The sequence below is a fragment of the Rhinoraja longicauda genome, chromosome 26, assembly GCF_053455715.1.
Source record: "Rhinoraja longicauda isolate Sanriku21f chromosome 26, sRhiLon1.1, whole genome shotgun sequence".
Classification (NCBI taxonomy): Eukaryota; Metazoa; Chordata; class Chondrichthyes; order Rajiformes; family Arhynchobatidae; genus Rhinoraja; species Rhinoraja longicauda.
In genome coordinates, this window is record NC_135978.1 from 17447327 (window position 1) to 17469907 (window position 22581).

Below are 22581 nucleotides of genomic sequence, written 5' to 3' on the forward strand. Positions count from 1 at the left end.
TGCGGAGTTTGTACCTTCTTCCCGTGACCCGAGTGGGTTTTCTCCCCCCACACTCCAAAGACGCACAGGTTTGAAGGCTAATTGGCTTTGTATAATTGTAAATTGTCCCTAGTGTGTGTGGGATAGCGTTAGTGTGTGGGGATCGCTAGTCGGCGCGGACTCGGTGGGCTGTTTCCGCGCTGTATCTCTAAATTAAACTAAAACAAAAAAAATGCATGAACAATTTATTCCCTGATTTGCACCCACCCACAATAGGCTCAAAGGAAAAATTCCTAATGTCAACCCCGATCTGCATGGCCAGTATGAGCTGTAAAGGTAGCAGAGTACATTGCCAGGAACAAGCACCCGTCACCCACAGTCTCAGCAGCACAATAAACATCAAAATTAATATGAAAGCTGAGTGATTAAAATCCTTGAATGTGGAAGCGCGTTCCCTTTTTAAAACAGGTAGCAGTGCATTCGTTTTAATGCCAGTCACTATTTTAAGCCGAGTTGTACAAACACCCACATCGGCTTTGATCAAGAAGAGCACATAATGTCCTTACTGGTCTCTCCTGGCTTCAAGCCATTTTTCATCTTTCAAGAGTGTACGTGGGAAGTGTTAAGCAGGAAAGCAATCAACTGAAAGGCATCATTGTTAACATGACTACTGAAGAACAAGTAGGGCTAAACACTAGGGCTGCCATGTATACGGTAATCAATACAGAGCAGAGACATTTTGACAACATTTCTTGTTGATTTGCATTTCTTTTGCTGATCAACAGAGGCTCAGTGGGTAAATAAACTATTGCACACAACTAGCTCATAGAGCACACGGAAATCCAGGCTCAGTCTCCAAATAAGCTGACTTGAAGAATAGTAACTGTACAGTTTTCAAGAGACAATCGAGACTCAATAAACCTCAGATGCTAGAATATTCAGCGAAAAAAACCCAAAATGCAGCAGAAATGCAGCGGGTCAGGCCACATCTGTGAAGGGAATGGACAGACCACGTTTCGGGTCAGGACCTTTCTTCAGAATGATTGGATAGGGGGAGAAAGCTGGAAAAGAGAGGCGAGGGTGGGACAAAACCTGGCAACAATAAACAGATACAGATGAGGTGGATTTGATTGGCAGGTAGCTAGAGCAACTGACAATGGCTACAGGAAGTAACAATGCCAGAGGGAGGGATATAGGCAGATGGTGACAGGGGTTTCCAATTTTAAGCTCCCCATCCCCTCATTTCTTTCTCCTGCACCCCCTCTAACCAGATACACACATATTTCTCCCACTGCCCAGTCATCTTGCTCCTCCTTCATACACTCATCTCCCATCCCCAAGTTCCTTATTTCCCTCTTATACCTTCCCCCGCTCTCCCCTTCCCTGTTCCCTTCCATCCATATTCGTCCCTCCAGCTTTCCATTTCTATCCTTCTCATCCTTTCTAATCTGGCACCTTTTTGTTTCCTTTTCACCTCTAGCCTTTGTCACTTACAGCCATTTCCAGTTTTAAGTTTCCTTAATTTTTTTCTGAATCTGTTTAATCAATTATGATGACTTTCTAAGAGAACTGGTGCAAGGGAGGAATTGAGGCCAGTATAGTTCAGCCACGATCATACTGAATGGAGTATGAATGGCCTGAGAGGCCAGCTGGTCTAACCCTGCTCCTATTTTCTTGTGTTGTAAAAGTGAAAGGGAAAAGTTTGCAAGTTGTACTATACAAGGACAGTGAGTCCAATAGTCTGCTGTGCTGCTCAACTGCACATGAAGCCCAGCAGCGGTGCAGAAGCCTTCTGAAAGCTAAGATAGACACAAAAAGCTGGAGTAACTCAGCGGGTCAGACAGCATCTCTAGAGAAAAGGAAAAGGTGACGTTTCGGGTCGAGACCCTGCCTCAGACTGAGAGTCAGGGGAAAGGGAAACGAAAGATATAGACGGTGATATAGAGAGATATAGAACAATTGAATGAATGATATGCAAAAAAGTAATGATAATAAAGGAAATAGGCCATTGTTAGCTGTGGGCTAGGTGAAAATTAGTTACAGACAATGAGATTCAACATGATGACTTTGAAGCCAGTACAGGTGCTCCTCAACTGAAAATATCGCAAGTTGAAATGCATTTAATACACCTGATCATGTGGCCGGAAGCGAGCTGCGGCTCGCTGCCGTTGCCCAGCGTTTGCACCATCGTAAAGTCTAAATATCGCAAGTCGAAGCATCATAAGGCGGGGAGCATCTGTACAACGACTTGGGTGGGGAAGGGAGAGAGAGGGCCTCTCTGCTAGTCTACTGCTCGTCGTCTAATAGGATAGTTCTTTCAAACTACAGCCCGAATGGACTGAATGGGCACACAATATGCAGTGATAACAGTCATTGGAGTGGCTTGGAAGACACTGGGCTTGAAACATGGAGCAATGAATATAAAAGCAACTAGGTAAATACATAGATACTGTTGAAGCCACCAATGTATATCTGAGCATTATAGGAAGTATATTACTGTGATCAAAAATCAAAGATTCTCAAGAACTGTGTGAAGAACAGATATTTATACACTTGAAGAAAAATGAATATAAAATCATTGAATAATATTAAAGCAGGAAACAATCCCTTCTCAATTTCAGAAACTGCTTACAAAATAAAGAATGAAGCATTGTTTCCGCACTGGTGAATAATTGGCAGTAAAAGGATGAAAGAGGAAGCTGAAGTTCAAGAGTAATATTAGAGTATTGTGCTTTTCCACAGAGGTCATAAAGTAATTTAAAACGGGATGCTTCGAGTATTGAAAAATGATATAAGACAGCAGTAGGCAACTCTTACTCAGAACCTGTATCAGCCAAAGACTCGAAAATCCTTCTTCTGAAGGGCAAATCTTGGCTTGTGAAATGTGCATGCCATTAGGAGAGAAGCTGAGTCAAGTGGTAACACGAGTCTGAACAAATCTACTCATACTGCAGAATTTTAGATCTATTGATCAGTACTATGAAGCTGTAGTTATTGAACTGGGAGCAAACAAATGTATTACATCCATCAGACCAAGGAGAAATCATACTCTTGCCTTCTGAAAAAGATTAAGTAGACATTGATCTGGATTACAACTTTGTGAACTGTTAATATTTGCCCTTTACTGAAAAAAAGGAACACAATCGTACTAAATCAAATCAAATCTTATTCATCAACAATAGGAACAAGTCTCGTACCATGGGGTTTGAGTCAGCAATCAGGTCACGTAGAGAATCCAGGAAGCCTTGATCCTCTACCATTTGGGCGTTAATGTCGTGCAGTTTGGCCACGCAGACAGCTGCTGTTTTACGAACGTATGGGTCCTCGTCTTTCAGACACTTACGAAGAGGTTCACACAGATACTCGGTTATTTTGTCGACACGGATGCAACCCATTGTACGGACTGCCAGAGCTCTGATCAAAGGATTTGGATCTTCACAATCCTGCAAGGACAGGACATATAAATCAAGATCAAAACTAGCATGATGTGTCAATTTGAGAACATCACAAATTATAACAATGACTGAGCACTTTTATTGTGATGAGCACCTAAGGAGAGCAACATATTCATTTTAGTGACCCCAAAGGCGATGGTGGAAATCTGAACTATATAAGAAATGCTGAATGCACACATCAGGTCAATAGCACCTGGACACAGAAAATTAGTACATGTTTCAGATCAAGAAACCTTACATTGGAATGCTTACATATCATCAAATGTGCTAATCTCACACTTTGTTTTTTTCTCTCACCACGGCCTGATCTGCTAGCTGTTGCCAGATATCTATTTCTATTTTTATTTCATTTTAATAGCATTGAAAGCAAGTTCCACAAGCCCAATTATACGACGACTAATAGCAGTGCTGCTGTGCTGAGACTGCTGCAATCTCGGCACAGCTGCTTCCATGCCAATGTGAATCCCCCCAGTCCCATTACTGATTAATTATTAAATTAACAGAAGGACTACTCATTTCACGGCAACCTTTTAGTCAAGAGACAGAGGCAACTTTATCATGATTTTAAAAAAAGGTGAACTTCTACAGTTGTACCGGGCCCTGGTGAGACCGCACCTGGAGTACTGTGTGCAGTTTTGGTCTCCAAATTTGAGGAAGGATATTCTTGCTATTGAGGGCGTGCAGCGTAGGTTCACTAGGTTAATTCCCGGAATGGCGGGACTGTCAAATGTTGAAAGGCTGGAGCAATTAGGCTTGTCTACACTGGAATTTAGAAGGATGAGGGGGGATCTTATTGAAACATATAAGATAATTAGGGGATTGGACACATTAGAGGCAGGAAACATGTTCCCAATGTTGGGGGAGTCCAGAACAAGGGGCCACAGTTTAAGAATAAGGGGTAGGCCATTTAGAACGGAGATGAGGAAGAACTTTTTCAGTCAGAGAGTGGTGAAGGTGTGGAATTCTCTGCCTCAGAAGGCAGTGGAGGCCAGTTCGTTGGATGCTTTCAAGAGAGAGCTGGATAGAGCTCTTAAGGATAGCGGAGTGAGGGGGTATGGGGAGAAGGCAGGAACGGGGTACTGATTGAGAGTGATCAGCCATGATCGCATTGAATGGCGGTGCTGGCTCGAAGGGCTGAATGGCCTACTCCTGCACCTATTGTCTATTGTCTATTGTCTATTTAAAAATTGCAATTGCTGGAAATCCAAAGTAAAAAGCAAAAATGGCAACATCTGTGCAAAGAGTGTTCCTACAAAGGGTCTTCAACCTTAAATCTTGTTTCCTGCTTCATTGTTGCTAACGATAAGCCTGGCTCCCAGAAATGCTACCTATACCTGGCAAGGCACTATCAAATCCCTGAGACTTCAATTATATTTGAGCTCAGTCACAATTCTTAAACGCACAAATTAACTTCTTCAATAAGAGACTTGTTAATTTCTGTTGAGGAAGATGTTCATCTCAATGTTTGCATTGACACTGTACAGGGTAGTGTAGGAAGGAACTGCAGATGCTGGTTTAAACCAAAGATGGACACAAAAAACTGGAGTAACTCAACGGGACAGGCAGCATCCCTGGAGAGAAGGAATGGGTGACGTTTCGGGTCGAGACCCTTCTTCAGACTGGGTAGGGATAAGGGAGATGAGAGATATAGATGATGATGTAGAGAGATAAAGAACAATGAATGAAAGATATGCAAAAAAGTAACGATGATAAAGGAACCATGCCATTGTAAGCTATTTGTTGGGTGAAAATGAGAAGCTAGTGCGACTTGGACGGGGGAGGGATAGGGAGGGATAGAGAGAGAGGAAATGCTGATGCTACCTGAAGTTAGAGAAATCAATATTCATACCACTGGGCTGTAAGCTGCCCAAGCGAAATATGAGATGCTGTTCCTCCAATTTACATTTAGCCTCACTCTGACAATGGAGGAGACCTAGGACAGAAAGGTCTATGTGGGAATGGGAAAGAGAAGTGTTTAGCAACCGGGAAATCAGGTAGGTTCAGGCAGACTGAGCGCGGTACAGCGTAGAATGACCAGCCATAACTAGAGTTCAGGGGAAAAGCGCTCCCATAAAGAAAAAATGAAGGATTGCCACATTTGGAGCACCCTAAACGAAGAGGTCTACAAAGGACAAGATGAAACAAAACAAAAAAGGGGAAAATTTATATCAGAGACCAAGAACATAATAAGGTATAAAGCAGCAAAGAATATAGAAAGAAAAAGGGGGAAATTAAACGGAAAATTAGGAAAGCAGACTGGAGTCAAGGAAAAAAGTGTTGGCAAGTAAAATCGTACAAAATGCAAAGATTTTTTAATGTACATAAAATACAAAAGATAACTGAGAAAATAATAGGGGCAATAAGGGAACGTGTACGTGCAGGTAGCATTCACACCTTGCAGCTGTCTTTAATATAGTGGGGAATAAGGCTGGCACAGCCTTTTAAGAGTACCAATGTGAAATATTAAATGGAATGAGCTCCATTTCAAAAGGTTTAGAATTCTTGCAAGTTGGTAAACCACTACCCATACGGAATGTATAACACAAGGCTAAAACAAGCAAAGGAGGAAATTGCAGATGCTCCAACTCCAATTTTCAATCATCTCTGGCCACCGAGGTGGTATCAGAGATGCGGAGAATTGCCAAGGTTATACCATTGTTTACAATGGACCAAGAGACCAACCAGGTAATTACGAATCGGTTAGTTTAACCTCGATGGTGGAAAAGTTACTGGAATCGGTTCGGAGAGACAGTATCAACCTTCACTTAGAAAGAAGCAGCTTGGATTTGGCAGGGGAAAGTCATGTCTGACTAATTTGAACAAACATTCTGAGGAATTAATGAAGAGGGGTGATTAATGCGGTATCAATAAAGATTTCAGCAAAGCTTTTGACAAAGTCCTACATGGCAACTTGGTCAGAAGAATGCCCATCGGGTCAGAAAGAGTGGCAAATTGGATTTTTTTTGGCTCAATGGCAGGGAATAGAGCATTATGATTGATTAATGTTTGCCTGATTGAGAACGTCACCCCAGGGTGGTTCCAAAGGCATCATACTCAATTTTTTATTTTTTGTTATATTTATTAATAAAGACATGGAAATCAAAGAGACTGCAGATGCTGGAATCTGGAGTAACAATCTGCTGGAGGAACTGACAGGCCAAGCAGCATCTGTGGAGAGAAGGGGACAGTCAACATTTCAGGCCAGGATCCTTCATCTGGACTGAAAGACCAGAGGGGAAGTAGCCACTATGAAGAAGTGAACGGGCTGGGTAGAGCAAAAGCGGGTAAACGATGAGGAAGGGTTGATTGGCAGATGGAATTGGGTGGAAGGCTGGAAATGGTGAAAAAGACCGTGGGGAAATGACAGAATGTGCTAGGGAAGGAAGGTGACGCATGGTACTAAGAGATTGCTGGTCTGGGAATTCACATGGTCCCAATGGGCAAAATACCTTATTTCTGTGCTGCAATAGGCAAGTGGAATTTAATCCAGGGAAGAGCAAGCTAATTACTGCATCAGTGGATGCACAAGAAAGATGGATACAATAAATTGCAGGGTATGGAGAAGAATGGAGAAATCGAAGGACCCAAGTGTTTGCGTGTGGACCATTAAAGGCGTCAGAACAGGGGCATAACCTGATTTTAAAAAAGGCCTGCAGGGTGTGTTCCTTTCTACGCCAAAGCAAAGAATAAGGGAACTGCAAGATTATACCAGAAGGGTATGTAATTAGTAATCCGCATTATTTTAGTATTTGTCCAGAGTTTTGATCGCCATATTATTGGATACGAGTGCATGCAAGATGGGGAAGGGTCACAATCCTCTGCAAGTAAGAGCAAAGGGCAACTCCATAGGGATATTTCTCTTGAAAAGCTGCTTATCATAATCAACATTGTGTTTCCCAGAAGATGCCGCAATAACAGCCTTAGGCCAAGTCCCAGTACCTGTTAAATTACTCGTTATCTGAGTGTGGGACCATGATGGTGTCCTCATCACTCATGCCATGTCAGGTAATGACGACTGCTGGACTAGCTGCCACCTGCCTGATCCACTTATTATCTTCATCAACTGCTGCAAAACGTCAGAGTTGCTGCTGGAAGATCAATGTTGAAACTCTGAATGTCCCCATCAAAGATTATCCTTCTCAGACAGTGCCTCACAGACAATCTATCAACTCCCAACTTACAGTAACCATAAAGTGTTCACTGCTTATGGGCTGTCCTAACCTCCAACAAAGCTGTGAAATGCAAAAACACTCTTAGCTTCTCTATCAAGAAGAACCGGGAACTGGTTGACGAGAATAATCAGAAGATCAAGGATAATTTACTTCAAGCACATGGCTCTCCTGGATTAGAAGCTCTGCAATTCATTGAAAGAAAGGAAACAGCTCTGCAGGCACCTAAAGGCACAAATACTGAAGGCCCCGCCTAATGAATGCAGAGGATGGAGGTGAACTCATTAGGAACAGAGCAGCAGTCTGGAGGGGACACTTTCAAGACCAGCTTAATTGAAGTCCTTGGTGAGAGTACCCTTCACTCCATTCCACGTGGGCATTTTCAACTTAGTTGTGTTGCCACAACTCACCGACAAAGAGTTTAAAAACCTATAACCCAAATACAAGTATCAAGGGCTCATGAAAATAGCCTTGAAATTTGTCAGTGAAGGACTTCAATCACAAATCCACAATTACACGGTCCACATTTGAGAAGAATATGTCAGGGGACCTTAGAAACATCAGAGGACCTCAGAAATGCCCTTATCATGACCATCTTCAGGAGAGGACACAAGCACAACTGAACAACTACAGTAAAGTCTCCCTGCAGTCTGCCACACAGGAAGTCATTGTTAGAATCCTTCTAAATCAACTTCACCATGTCATCGATGAGCTGCTACCAAGTCGTTGTGCAGATTCCATCCATATAGGGATATGATCCTCAAAAGAATCATCAAGGCACTGGAAGATACCATCAATACTATCTCCACAAAATCCTCCAATTTCACTGGAAGGCCAAGCAAATCTTTCAGGGTAACATCCCCAGCAATGGGGCTCTAGTTATACTATCAGTTCTGTTGGGCAGGCCTCAATACTCAGACACTTAACACCAGACTCCCACAGCAGACACTATTCGAGCCCTATAACGGGACGAGATTACCCAGGCTGGAAGAAGGATAGAATTAAGGATATGCACAAACCGCCTAGAAGAAATACAACATTCGAAATGACTTCTGAGAATTTCCAGCCCATGACCATTTAAATAAAGAGTGAGCATTACAGATAGTTTCAAGAATCTCTCATTCATGCATCAGCTGCATGTAGACGTCCCTCATAAGTGGTGGAAAGATCATGCCATCTAACAAACTACCCATCCTGTCAGATCTATCCTGGCCCATGCATGGCAATGTTTGCAGTTCCCACATCTTACGCTATTTTGGACGAGGATAAAACTATTTCTTTATTTAGAGAGTATGAAACATTGACATTTTCTACAGATGCTATGGACATACTGCTGATATATCCCATTGCTGATTGTGGTAGTTTCCTGCGAACTTCGGAAAGCAGATACAGGGATAGTGCAGGAGACTGGAGTTAGTGCAGAATTTCACCTATCATCTCACTTAATAATAGAGGGTGGCACAGATTACTCTTCCCCTTCTTACATCTTTCACATTCATATGAAACATTTGGATGGTTCTCATCAGAAGACTTTGGCCAGACTCACTCCAATAAGTGTGGAATCTCATATTGTTGCCATCAATATACTTCAGTACCAGGTCTCACATTATGAAACTGAAGTAAAAAAAACACAAAATTGAGTATCATGTTACAGTCACTAACAGGACTAGAGGGGAAAGGCAGAATACAAGAGTTCAGCAAAGAGCAGGATGAGGACTAATAAAATGTTTCTCCGGCACTGTGATCAGCAAATAGAAGATATCTTGGGTCAGATTATAAGTATCCGTAAAACATATTACCACATCATCTGAATAAATACAAATTATGGTGATTTCAAGCCACAAATAGTTATAAAGCTCAATAAAGAGTTCATCAGAAAACCAGACAGTCGTATTTTCTCACCAGAAAACATCAGGTGATAGTAATCTATTGCTCGTACACTGATTCATCCATCCTATCCTTAAGATAGGAAGGCTAAAACTAACCGCAATGTTACACTTTAATCTAATCCTGAAATAGATGCGGCTTTCTGATTAATCTTACTTTGTGCTCTCTGGAAAAAATCTTTATGTACAATATATTTTAGGATTTATAACTATACCTTGACAAAGCTATTCACTGCCATGATGGCCATGTCAGGCTGATTCTTAGCGTAGTTCATGAGGTAGAGATAAACAAGTTTCTTCAGCTCCAAGTTGTCCGTCTGCATGCAGTTCACCACGTCTGGGAAGAGCGAACTACACAAAACACAACAGAAGTCAAATTACTGATGCAAACCCAATGGTTTCGCCTTGCTTAAAATAGAAAAGAGCGTAACATTTTGTCTGGCCAAAATGTGTTTATGTAACTTTCATGTGAATCTGTGGAAGGCCAAGATATATGGGGATGCAAGACTTGTGCTACTGTAAATATTCACCTGCAATTCATGTTGTGAATTTATTGAACCTAGTGGTGTTGATCTTTGTGGATGTTAATGTTATTGGACATGCACCAGTTCTATTAACGAGTCTGGAATTAAAATAATGAAAATAATGAAGCCCTGCAGGGCGATCCTGCTATGTAACGCACAAGCTCATGCAGAATGTTGTGCAGAGAGTGTCATCAAATAGGTTACAAATCTGTTACATATTGCCCTTGCAGAATTCTAGCCAGAGGCCTGCAAAAACACTAAAGCAAGACTTAATCAGAGAGTCGGAGACTGGTTTGGTGTCAAGTGAAGGGCACGACCCAAGATTGCTTCTATATAGTCAGAGGGGGTCCATCTTCCTCCAATTAGGCAACCACTTAATATGATCCCTTGCACACGGCATCATTGCCAATGTAATGTCATGCCCCATCGTCTACCCGAATTGTGAAAAGGTTGGCAGGGTGGACGTGAGGAGGTTGAAAAGTACAAAATCCAGGGTAAGATTCAGCGGAATGTCATTTAGAGCTGAAATGTAAAATTTCTCCACTCAGAAAGTAGAGTGCCTTTGGAATTCTCCAGAGATGTACAGAGGCTCAGTCATTGACATCATTCAAAATAGTTGATAGATTTCTGGTTATTAAGGAAATCAAGAAATACGAGAATAATACCGAGATCGATATTATTTTGATGAATAATACCGCAGGCTTGATGGGTCGAGCAAGTGAACTTCCTCACCGTGGGACCCTTTCCTTTCACCTCAATGAGGGCGTTGACATGAATTTAACTTGTCAATCCATACGATTAATGATTTAAATAAAACAGCAAATTTGCTGCATGCTGCAACATCTATGCACCTACACATAACCTGGCAGGAACCAAGTATTTAATTGCTCCAGTAAGCAATTCTATTTTACGACACACACCCTGACCCTCTTGGGCAGAGTCAGTTATTACAAATTGAGTGGGGCCACAGGCATCCAAAATATTTCCTGTCACGTGATACAAAACCACAAAGCAAATTCCTTCTTCCTTACAAAAAAGAAATTTGATTCTATTTTCTATTATACAGTTATGTGCAGTTTGGCAAATTTTGCTGATTATCAATCTGGCAACTTTAAAATCAGTTTGAAAAATACATTCTTTAAAAACGCAGCTGACATCCGTCAGCGGCCATGAGTTATCAGGTGGTCATAAAATCCTCAAAGGTTCATTATTATTCTTTAAGGAATGAAGCCATTCACCATTTAGCAGTAGCATCTGGCTCTGGCCCCATATTTTCATGGTTGACTCTCCATCATGCTTTGAATTGACCTAGTGACCCTTTCAATTGTATCAAATCACTGCAACTTGTCCACCACCACATCTTAAGGCAACTGGGATTGACCATAAATATGGACCCCCTTACAATATTTAATAAATATGCTGACCTACTTACAATGAAGAAAAATATATACCGAGATAAGAGAAAATATTTTTCTGCAAATTGCATCCACGACCAGGACATTGATAGAGGGTGTCTCAGTTTGGTAATGCCAGTTAATGTCAGGGAGTGATAGTGAATTTTCTCTTGTTGGATATCATTATTGCTTGACAAATGTTACTTGCCACCCATCAGCCCAGGTCCCGGTTTTGTTGCATTTGGTTGTGGACTCCATTATCCAAGGAATTGTTGATCATTGCACTATCAGCAGTAAACATCTCTACTTCTGACCTTATGACTGAAGGTCTACTTCTGACCTTATGACTGAAGGTTATTGATGAAGCAACTGAAAATGGTAAGGCATGGGACTCTATCCTCAGGATCTCCTGAATTCTCTGACAATCAGAAGCAATTAAAAACAGTTCAAAAGCTTTTGGCTGGCAAATTGTAAAAAAATGTAAGGATATTGTAGAGAGGGCCTCAATGGTACACCACGCAAAACTCACTCACAGCTTGGAGCTTACTCAGCCTCCAGTACACCTTTTAAGTGCAGAGGATCATCCAGCCCTTTGTCTCTAGTATGACCATATCTGGGCAGGCTGGTACTTTGGCAGCAGTCATAGGATAACAGAACACTGAAATAGGCCCCTCGGCCCAACTTGTCTATGCTGACCAGCTTTTATAACTGTGCTAATCCCATTTGCCCGTGTTTGGCCCATCTCCCTGTAAACCTTGCCAATCGAGGTGTGCATAACCAGACCCTTGCTGCAAGATGAGACTGCAAAATGAAATTTAGTTCAGAGTTTTGACAAATAATTTATCAGCAGTACACTCAAATTGACACAGAAATTTAGAAACAACTCCCAGACTTTTGCCGTGGAATAAGCCATGCAAATATTCAGAGATTAAAGCTGAAGGGAAGGCTGCTGGTAGAACAGGAAGTGACTATCAACCTGACAATCAAATAACATAATTTCCCCTCTCCTCACTTCTTATTCTGATTCCAAAAAAAATTAAATAAGGAAATGCATAACTTATCTAACATGTCTTCACCCCAGTTAGAATATTTTTTTCAAAGGGAACCCAAAAAAAGTGTGCATTGAATAAAATCATTGATAAGACTCCATATTTTTCTATGTCCTCACCTCACATCTTTGCCAACAGTCATAGCAGCAATAACTTTCTTTACTGCTTCCTTTCTTTTCTCCTTCTTCTCATTATTAAGCTCGGCCTTCAACTCAAATATCTCGCCTGCAACATTGAAGATAAAAGGAATTAACCAGAGCAGCTAACAGCATAGCTTAGTCATGAATGTCATATGCTTGACGACGGAACAATTAAATTCTCACTTACAGCACGATCACAGGCTTGTAACACAATACACATAGAAAACACATAATAAACAAAATTCAAATAAATGAACTCCAGTAATAGTGCAAAAAAAGCCCAAAGTTCTTAATGCAACCCAAGATATTCTATTGTTCATCAGTTAGTGTTGTGTCATGTTCAAGAGCCTGATGGTTCTTGGGAAGAAGCTTTTTTTGAACCTTTGATCAGTTTTTTTATTTTCTTTCTTAGCCTCTTGAGCAACACTTAGAAACAACTGTCAAATTATTATGCAATTTCACAGCCAAGCTTTGTCGCATTGTCAAACTAACCCCAATAATATAGAGCAGTAGTACTTGAGCAGATATTGAGCAGAAACCTTGATCTTAAATGACACTCCTCTCCAAAGTCTATTTGTAATTTTTTATTAACTTGCAGGGTGTGGGCATCCACCAAGGGACAACATGTATTGACCTTTCCCAATTCTCCCCAAAGTGAGCTGAATGTTACATTTTGGAATTATTTCGGGCCTTTTGGTAATGATTCTCCCAGTGTCTTGGGTAGAGAGCGCATGTTTACCCAGATTTGATGAAGGAACTTTGAGGGGAAATTGCAGCTGCTGGTGTGTGCTTGTGATGCTGCTTTGACTTTCTTGGTAGGAGGGGATAGTGGTTTAGGTGGTGCTGTCTAAATACCCTTGACAATTAACTGCAGTGGATATTGTAGATGGTACACAGTGCGTCTGTGATAGGAGACAATGAATGTTTTGGGGTGATGGACTGGGTACCAAATAAGTGAGCTGCTTTGTCACTGAGGTATTGCACATCGAGTGATGTCAGTGCTGCACTCAACCAGGGAAGTGCACAGTATTTCATTTTATTCTGGACCTGTGTTACACACACAGTGGTAATCCTTTCGAGAGCAATATGGCAAGATATGACACAAAATTCCCAGACTCTGGCCTGCTCTTGCGGGCACAGTATTTATGTTAAATGGTAACGGTCAGAAATGTAGTAGTGGGGAACTAAGCAATGGCAACACAATTCAATGTCATTAATAGGCCACCATCAACTTCCTCAAAGGTCAAACACGACTGCATGGTACCTGACACCATGCAATATTTCCTTTTCAATCAGAAAACCAATACTGTGCATCCTGCCCTGTCATATACCAATGACACTGATATACTATTAATAAATATTCAGCATCATAAAAACAAGGTCAAAGCCCAATGATATTGAGAAACTAGTTTCCTAAAGCCCTTATGAAAAAGTAGTAAAAGCACCTCTGGGGCAATATAGTTTTAATAAAACTTGCGACTAGAGTTAATCATCATAAAGTTCCAGGGCACTGCAAAGATTTTCATTGGCAATGAACACCTTAATATATCACTCAACATGACTCAATTTTCATCACTAGAATTTTAAAAACAAATGTCATCTCTATGCATTAGAATCTAAATCCATTGAATAATTGATCTAAACCCATGCACAAGATATGGACTTCCCATGGCCTTTTTCCAAAAAGTGCTCCTTACCCTGTATCTTTACATATTCACTGTTATAACATTTATAACGTCAAAGACATAAACTCATCCTTCTGCTCTGCTTCTTCAATGTTTCTTTCACCTCACTCGCCCCTGAATAGTTTGAAAGTCAATTCCATCGACTCTACAATTCCCTTACACCTCGCTAATTGTCTGGTTGATATATGGAAACGGATTGCCCTGAGAATCACACTAATAACCTGCACCTCAGCTCTCCATGGTGCTGCACATACACACATTGCATATGGCCACTTCATAACTTAATAACAGCCGTTACCAATGTGCTCTGGCATTTCACCACATTGCAAGTGTCACTCACAATAAGCCAACAGGGAGGTACATACAGGAAAACCCACCTTTTTTATTTGTTGTGAAATACTTGGAGTCTGTCATGGTGGGAGTATTTTAAAGCTTCCTGCAAAGAACAAAAGAAAGAAAAGATACATTTTAGGACTGGTTTCCTTCCCAACATTTTTCTAAAACAATCATTATCTATTCCATTGGTAATTGCATCAGTGTTGGGCAGTTCAAACCAATTTTAATATATAGGAGCATTTCAGCAATGTCAGAAAAAAATTAATTTTGTAAATTCCAAAGATTGTTGCTGGCAGATTGACAAATGTCATTGCACAACATCCTATAAATAAAAGGTAGATACAAAATGCTGGAGTAACTCAGCGGGCCAGGCAGCATCTCTGGAGAGAAGGAATGGGTGACCTTTCGGGTCGAACTTCTCTGCTCAGTCCGTCTTAACCTACCTGATCTCCCGGTGGCTCAGCACCAACTCCCCCTCCCAATCTGACCTTCCTATCCTGGGCCTCCTCCATTGTCATAGTGAGACCCAGCGCAAATTGGAGGAACAGCACCTCATATTTCACTTGGGTAGTTTACACCCCAGTGATATGAACATTGACTTTATCTTCAGATAGCCCTTGCTTTCCCTCTCCATCCCCCCCCCCTTCCGTTCTCCCACTAGTCTTACTGTCTCCGACTACATTCCATCTTTGTCGTCCCCCCCCCCTGACATCAGTCTGAAGAAGGGTCTCGACCCGAAAGGTCACCCATTCCTTCTCTCCCGAGATGCTGCCTGTCCTGCTGAGTCACTCCAGCATTTTGTATCTAACTTCGATTTAAACCAGCATCTGCAGTTCTTTTCTACACATCCTAAAAATAAAAATGGCTTCTGCTTCTAAATATTAAGGAAAGCCAGACTTAAATCCATTACAATTTGCACTGCATCTGAGACAAAATGAACTGTGGCAAAGTCCACTCCAAATCTAAATTATTGATTCTAAACCAACAGCAGACAACTGAAAGAACTGAATGGTGGTTTGTGGGAAGTTGGCTTTCTACATTTCCCGCTGTACAGAGCAGATGGGGTAAACCTTCAGCTCTGTTGAAGCTGAGACAAATATTCAACATTACTACAGGGAGTCTGACTCGTCTACTTGTTATGCTATGTCTGACTTGGCTTGAGACCATTTTGACACCACACACAGGACACAGAGTTTGCAAAAAATACTGTTCTATCATTCCACGCTCATATTTCATAGCGTTTAAGCTCCCCAAAGTATTTCCCCAAGATTCTAAACAAAACTTCTGAGAACTGATTTTGAAGTAAACGCAATGAATCATCTTCTGTTAATTCATCAAACTGAACAGTGAAATTGTGATATTTTTTGCTATGCAAAACCAAGGAACAGAGAATTACATGCACGTGATGGCACGAATGGAACCCGATCACACTGTTTAATTCCTAAAAATACTCCCCTGAGCAAGGTTTAAAATGTGTTGCTGTTTGTGTGCTAGGCAACTTCCAGTTAGGCATTCTGAGATATTGTAAAATTCTAATAAATATCAGTTTACTGATCGTCAACCCCTCTGTCTTTTGGAGGTGTTGCCTGCTCTCCCACTCGTTTCTAAAACACCTAAAATATTTACGACCCACACTGTCCTACTCCAGATGTTTAAGCCTCAACTGGGTCTCAGTTAGACTTGATATTTTCTACTGTTTGTTCAAATAACTCGATGCGTTCAATTTACTCTCATTGCAATGTAATTTATTTTCTGCTTATATTTTTGGGATGAGGCTGATTTCAACAGATTTTTTGTGCTCGTACTGACTTGCCTTGAGAAGGGAATGTTGGACCAACTTCTTACGTAGCAAATATTAATTACGGGGATTTGCTGGGCCATGTCTGAAGGAATGAGTCAGTCATGGATTGGTGAAATACAAGTAAGCCAAGACTCGACAGGACAGTGGCACAGGTGGTAAAGCCGTTGTCTCACAGCACCAGGGCCCTGGTTCAATCGTTCCTCAGGTCCTATGTGGGTATTGCACATTTTCCTGTTCCCTCACATGGGTCCCCTCCCTAGGCTCTAGTTTGTTCCACCAAAGGCATGCAGGTTGAGAAGTTAACATGCCGCTGTAAATTGCTCTTACTGCTTAGATGAGTGGTAGAATCTGGAGGGAGTTGATGAGAATGTGGGGGAAAAAAAGAAAAAATGGGATTGGGTGGTTGATGATGGGCATAGACTCGATAGGCCACAAGTTCCTTGCTGTCTGACACTATGAATAAGAGCGACACATCCCAAGATTGAAGCACATCGGTAAACCAGCTAGATTTTAACAAAGCAACATTTCTAATGTAAAGGCTATCCCTACATTAGTGAAGATCAGAGCAAAATGAGATAGGTGTTTAATGTTATGAGGAGAGAGATATCTCGAAAATACTAATAGCCAGTTCACACCCCACTGCAACTGAAAAGAGGCTAACCTCACCCAGTGACGTCAGCTCATTGGCAAAGTACAGGTCAATATATCATCAGCAGCTTTTCTCTTTATTTACTAGTTCACGTGATGTGGCTGTTGCTGGCAAATCTTAGGAAAGAAAACTGCAGATGCTGGTTTAAATCGAAGGTAGGCACAAAATGCTGGAGTAGCTCAGCGGGTCAGGCAGCATCTCTAGAGAGGAGTGTGTGACGTTTTAGGTCGAGGCCCTTCTTCAGACTGAAGAAGGGTCTCAACCTGAAACGTCACCCATTCCTTCTCTCCAGAGATGCTGCCTGACCCGCTGAGTTACTCCAGCATTTTGTGTCTACCTCCTGGCAAATGTTAGATTTGTCATCCACTCTTAATTCCCCCTAAACTGCAGAGCTAGTTTAGCATCAACATTTTTGGTTTTGCAGTCACAAATGACCAGGTCAGGTTATCAGCTTTCCTTCCACAAAAGACCTTAGTGAACCAAGTGGGTTTTTACTCGAAAGCAGTTGATTCTTGGTTGTCACTATTGAGGAATCTACTTTTACCTAATTCACATTTATATAATAATTTGAAGCTAAGCACCCTATCTGTCATACTGGGAATTGAACTCGTGTTTCTGGATCAATAGCCCAGAACTACGATTGCTAGCCCAGTAATCTGACTACCAGGCCTCTCTACCAAGCCTACAAGGGGTCTACACCTAAAGGAAGGAATTATTTTCAAGGATTCAACACAAGGGGGAAACAACTGGTATTATTTCTATTTGCAGGCTTCTGGAGAAAAAGAATAAGAAGCATTATCTCCTTATATTAAAGACATTTATAAATATGGTAACCGAGTGATTAAGTTATTGAACTAGCAGTCAGAGTTCTTGGCCATTGAACCAGAGTACAAATCTCATCTGACAATTGTGGAATTTAAGTTCACGGAGGAGCCAGCGCTGCCGTCGCAGCTGCGGCTTGCCTGCAGTCCGTCTGTCTTTTGTGTTTTTTGTTGTTTTTGTATGAATTGTAGTTTTAATATGGTGTAGTGTTTGTATGTTATGTTTGTTGGGGGGGGGGGTGGGAGGGAACGGGAACTGTAAAATTCTCTCCCGAACGGAGACGCGACCTTTGTTTCTGTGTCGTGTCTCCGTTCCCGCTGCGGCCTACCAGCGGCCATGCACCTGGGACCGGCGGGCTCCACCTACCACTGGCCATGCACCTGGGACCACCTGGGGCTCTGGTTCGCAGAGCCCGCGGCCCGGACTCACCACCTGCGGCGCTGGCTGCCTGCGGATGCTACGGGAGCGGCTGCGACTCGTCTCCGGAGGCTCCGGCGCGGGCCGCGTGGACGTCGGAAGCCCGCAGGCCCCTGGATGGGGGCCGACATCGGGAGCTCCGGCAGCGGCAGAGGCAACGTGTTCGCCCGCCCCGAATCGCGGGGCTTGGGTCGGCCCGCCGTGGACCTTTCACCGTCCGGCGCGGCCTGGAATAGGCCGTTGACCTTTCACCGCCCAGCGGGGGCTTCAATATCGGGAGCCCCGACCGCCCCGACGTGGCAACTCCAACAGCCTGACCGTGGGACAAGACGGCAGGGAAGAGAAAAAGACATTGTGGCCTTCCATCACAGTGAGGAGGGACTGGAGGAGACTCACTGTGATGGATGTTTCTTTTTGTTTGGTGTTAGTTGTGATTGTATGTGTTATTGCATTTTTATTGATTATTCTTATTGGTCTTATTGTTTAACTGCGGGTAATGTTTCATTTCACTACACATTTATGTGTTTGTGACAAATAAACGACTATTGACTATTGACTATTGAACAGATCCGGCATTAATATCTATGGTCAGAAATGACGACCTACATCATGAAACTACACCAATGTGCTTCAGGGAAGGAAATTTGACATCCTCACCTCATGTGGCCCATATTTGACTCCAGGTCCACCAATGTGGCTGAATCATAACAGCCTCCAGAGTTCAGGCAGACTTTGAGATTGCTAAACAAATGTTGACATTTCCATCCACAACGCATGAAAAAGTAATTTTTTGCAGAAACTGCTCAATAATCCAAATAGGCCAAATATGCTAGATAATTTACAACTGAAATCAATGCCAAACTGCTTATGCAAAAAGGTACTCAAATTTCTGTAATATCACCTCTTTTAAAAAGAGAACAGACATATGCCACAAAACTAATAACTTTACTCTCAAGACTTAAACATGAATTGATCATTTAATTGCAACTGTATCCCAATGGGATCAGGCAGTAATGAACAAAATAAATAGTAAATTCAAGTGAGTGCTATATTTCTCAAAGCCTCTTCTATCTTAAGATTTTTTTCACTCTCAAAGAAGTACTTTGGGACATTCTTCTTTCTTCAAGCCAACATAAATGTAAACCTAGTTAGTAGTTTTGGTATAATACAACATTGCAAAGATGCCCTGCTAATCTCAGTTTACTTTCAGTGGCTCCCACCAACAGCATCAAGGCCAAGACCAACAACCGGTGTCAAGTTAGGAAAATGGTGTCAAGTTAGGAAAAGGGGACGTACAACAAGAACTGGGTGTCCCAGTGCATCAGTCACTGAAAGGAAGCATGCAGGTACAGCAGGCAGTGAAGAAAGCCAATGGAATGTTGGCCTTCATGACAAGAGGAATTGAGTATAGGAGCAAAGAGGTCCTTCTGCAGTTGTACAGGGCCCTAGTGAGACCGCACCTGGGGTACTGTGTGCAGTTTTGGTCTCCAAATTTGAGGAAGGATATTCTTGCTGTTGAAGGCGTGCAGCGTAGGTTTACTAGATTAATTCCCGGAATGGCGGGACTGTCAATATGTTGAAAGACTGGAGCGGCTCGGTTTGTATACACTGGAATTTAGAAGGATGAGAGGGGATCTTATCGAAACATATAAGATTATTAAGGGGTTGGACACGTTAGAGGCAGGAAACATGTTCCCAATGTTGGGGGATTCCAGAACCAGGGACCACAGTTTAAGAATAAGGGGTAGGCCATTTAGAACAGAAATGAGGAAAAACCTTTTCAGTCAGAGAGTTGTAAATCTATGGAATTCTCTGCCTCAGATGGCAGTGGAGGCCAATTCTCTGAATGCATTCAAAAGAGAGCTAGATAGAGCTCTTAAGGATAGCGGAGTCAGGGGGTAAGGGGAGAAGGCAGGAACGGGGTACTATTGAGAATGATCAGCCATGATCAAATTGAATGGTGGTGCTGGCTCAAAGGGCCGAATGGCCTACTCCTGCACCTATTGTCTATTATTGTTCTGCAGCTGAAATCACCTCTCCATGGATGAGCTGAACAGTTTAAAGCAAGCTGATCTTGCAGCTGATGTAAATACCATTGTAATATTGCATTGACTCATTCAGCTCCACCGATGCCTCGGTGATTATACTGGAATAGTGCAAACTGGTATTTTAGACCTCACAAAGCTTTTAATGTATACTTATTGACAAGTCTCCTGAAGATGACAACCCTTGCTTAACGACCATTTCCAAGTACAAAGCCCCCCCCCCCACCCCCCACCACTCCAGTAACAATTCCAACTTTCTGAACTGTTCAACTGTCAATCCAATGTTCATTTCTTTTTCTACCTGTCTAACTACGTGAATAGTTAATATTGACACTGAATATGTGACACTTTTGAGATGAATTAACACCTCAAATTTGGCATTCAAATTATGTTCTTCATTTCATACTGCTGTACTTTTATCTACTAGGTTGTATTTGTAGGAAAGGGAGCTCTTCACCCACAGATTATTTCACACTTTGAACAAGAGTAGTTTAATTATCCATAGAACCTACTTAACTATGAAATAATGTTATGACAATAGCTGACAGTGCCCTATCACAACCACGCATCTCAACCTGCAATCGCACCACTGAAGATTGCACACCAAGGAAACAATTCTTACCGTCACATCAACTCTGTTAAGCAATAGTTTGTAGCCCCTGTTTTTCTGCTTATTCATCACAAGACCTAGAAACAGCTGTAATTGACACGCACCCAGGAAACTGCACCAGTATCACACATGCTCCCACCAGGACACCAGGCACCTACACTTCCACCAATCCAGAGGGTGATCTGGACAACACAGCATCCTCCCACGCACCAGCCTGTTCAGGTTTACAGCCCTTTGCTGCAACCAAGAAGAAAGGATGGGGGCAAAGTGATTCCCCGCCACTAAAATTACAATAAATGGTGGCATCAACACCACTCGGACAACCAGACCACACATTAACTGTTGAAAGCCGTTCATGGGCCGGTCGTTATTCATCAGTGGGGATGAATCTGGCACCAGCATAGGCGAAGCGATAGCACGGTTGCCAGAGCCGAGGGTACAGGCCGCACCGACTGAGCTAACGTTGCCCGCACGACGGTGGCAAGGTACGACACGGCCACGGGAGAGTGAGGATCTACCCGGCCGGCCCGAGCGAGGCTGGGCGGAGCCCGTCAGGAAACAGTGCGGCCTCCGGGCAGCTCGGGCCTGAAGGCGGGTCCCGAGCCGGGGGAGGCAGGCAGGTTTGAGAAACGCCACACCGACCTGTGGAAGTCGGATCCGGACAGACGGCAAAGGGCGCTGGAGCCGGGCAGGAGGAGCGCTGTGTCCTGGGCAAAGCGGTCCCCGGGAGGCCGAGCCGGAAGTGGGCGGCGGCGGCGGCGGCGGAGTGGGAGTGGGAGGGACCGACCGACCGACGCAGGCACCGGACAAGCCCCAGCAACGGCGCTGGAGCTCACTCACTCACTCACCCGCCTCTACTATGCGCTTCCCTTCGTCTCCAGCAGCACTCCCGCACCTCCAACAGCTCGCTCTCACTACCAGTAACCTATCCCTATTCCAGCAATGATCCTCCGCCTCCAGAAGACGGCTTGTGCCACTAGCTGCCTTCCAACTCCTTGCAGCCACACCAACCTCCAGCCTCCAGCAGCAGCCTGTTTCACCAACAACTATCCTCGCCTCCACTAACCGGTATGCTCTACTAGCCAGTTTCCTTGCAAATCCTGGACATCTAACAGCCGCCTGTCCCACCCGACCATCTCCTGCAACTTACTGCTGCTCTTCTATATCTTCAGCAACACCCCTCCCCCTCTGATGCTGCAACACCACCATCCCCAGCAGTCTTCTTACATTTCCATCTATGTGTTCTTTCACTGTCTTAGTGTTCAGCACCACAGCCTTTTTAGGGGGAGACTTTAGATTTAGAGATACAGCGCAGAAACAGGCCCTTCGGCCCTCCGGGTCCGCGCCGCCCAGCGATCCCCGCACACTAACACTATCCTACACCCACTAGGGACAATTTTTACCTGTGCGTCTTTGGGAGGAAACCGAAGACACGGGGAAAATCCGTGAAAGATCACGGGGAGAACATACAAACTCCGTACAGACGGCGCCCGTAGTCAGGATCGAACCTGAGTCTTCGGCGCTGCATTCGCTGTAAGGCAGCAACTCTACCGCTGGGCCATTGGGCGGCCCAATAAAAATCCAACAAAAGTGCTATCCTTAAAAAGAAACAATCAAAAT

General features: G+C 43.1%; 1 protein-coding gene across 3 annotated transcripts in view; it reads right to left on the reverse strand.

The window, feature by feature from the left end:
• Positions 1-22079, reverse strand: part of ap2b1 (adaptor related protein complex 2 subunit beta 1) — a 199428-nt gene extending 177349 nt beyond the window's left edge. For 2 of the 3 annotated variants that reach the window (XM_078422576.1, XM_078422574.1), the window contains exons 1-5: positions 21604-21722; positions 14659-14717; positions 12576-12681; positions 9705-9840; positions 3177-3422 (exon numbers count right to left, since the gene is read on the reverse strand). In XM_078422576.1, the coding sequence (XP_078278702.1) occupies positions 3177-3422; positions 9705-9840; positions 12576-12681; positions 14659-14695 (525 nt within the window). In that variant the 5' untranslated portion in view covers positions 14696-14717; positions 21604-21722. Of the gene's footprint in view, positions 1-3176; positions 3423-9704; positions 9841-12575; positions 12682-14658; positions 14718-21603; positions 21723-21809 lie in introns of those variants that run through there. The other variant, XM_078422575.1, reaches the window with a different exon arrangement.
• Positions 22080-22581: the final 502 nt, after the last annotated feature.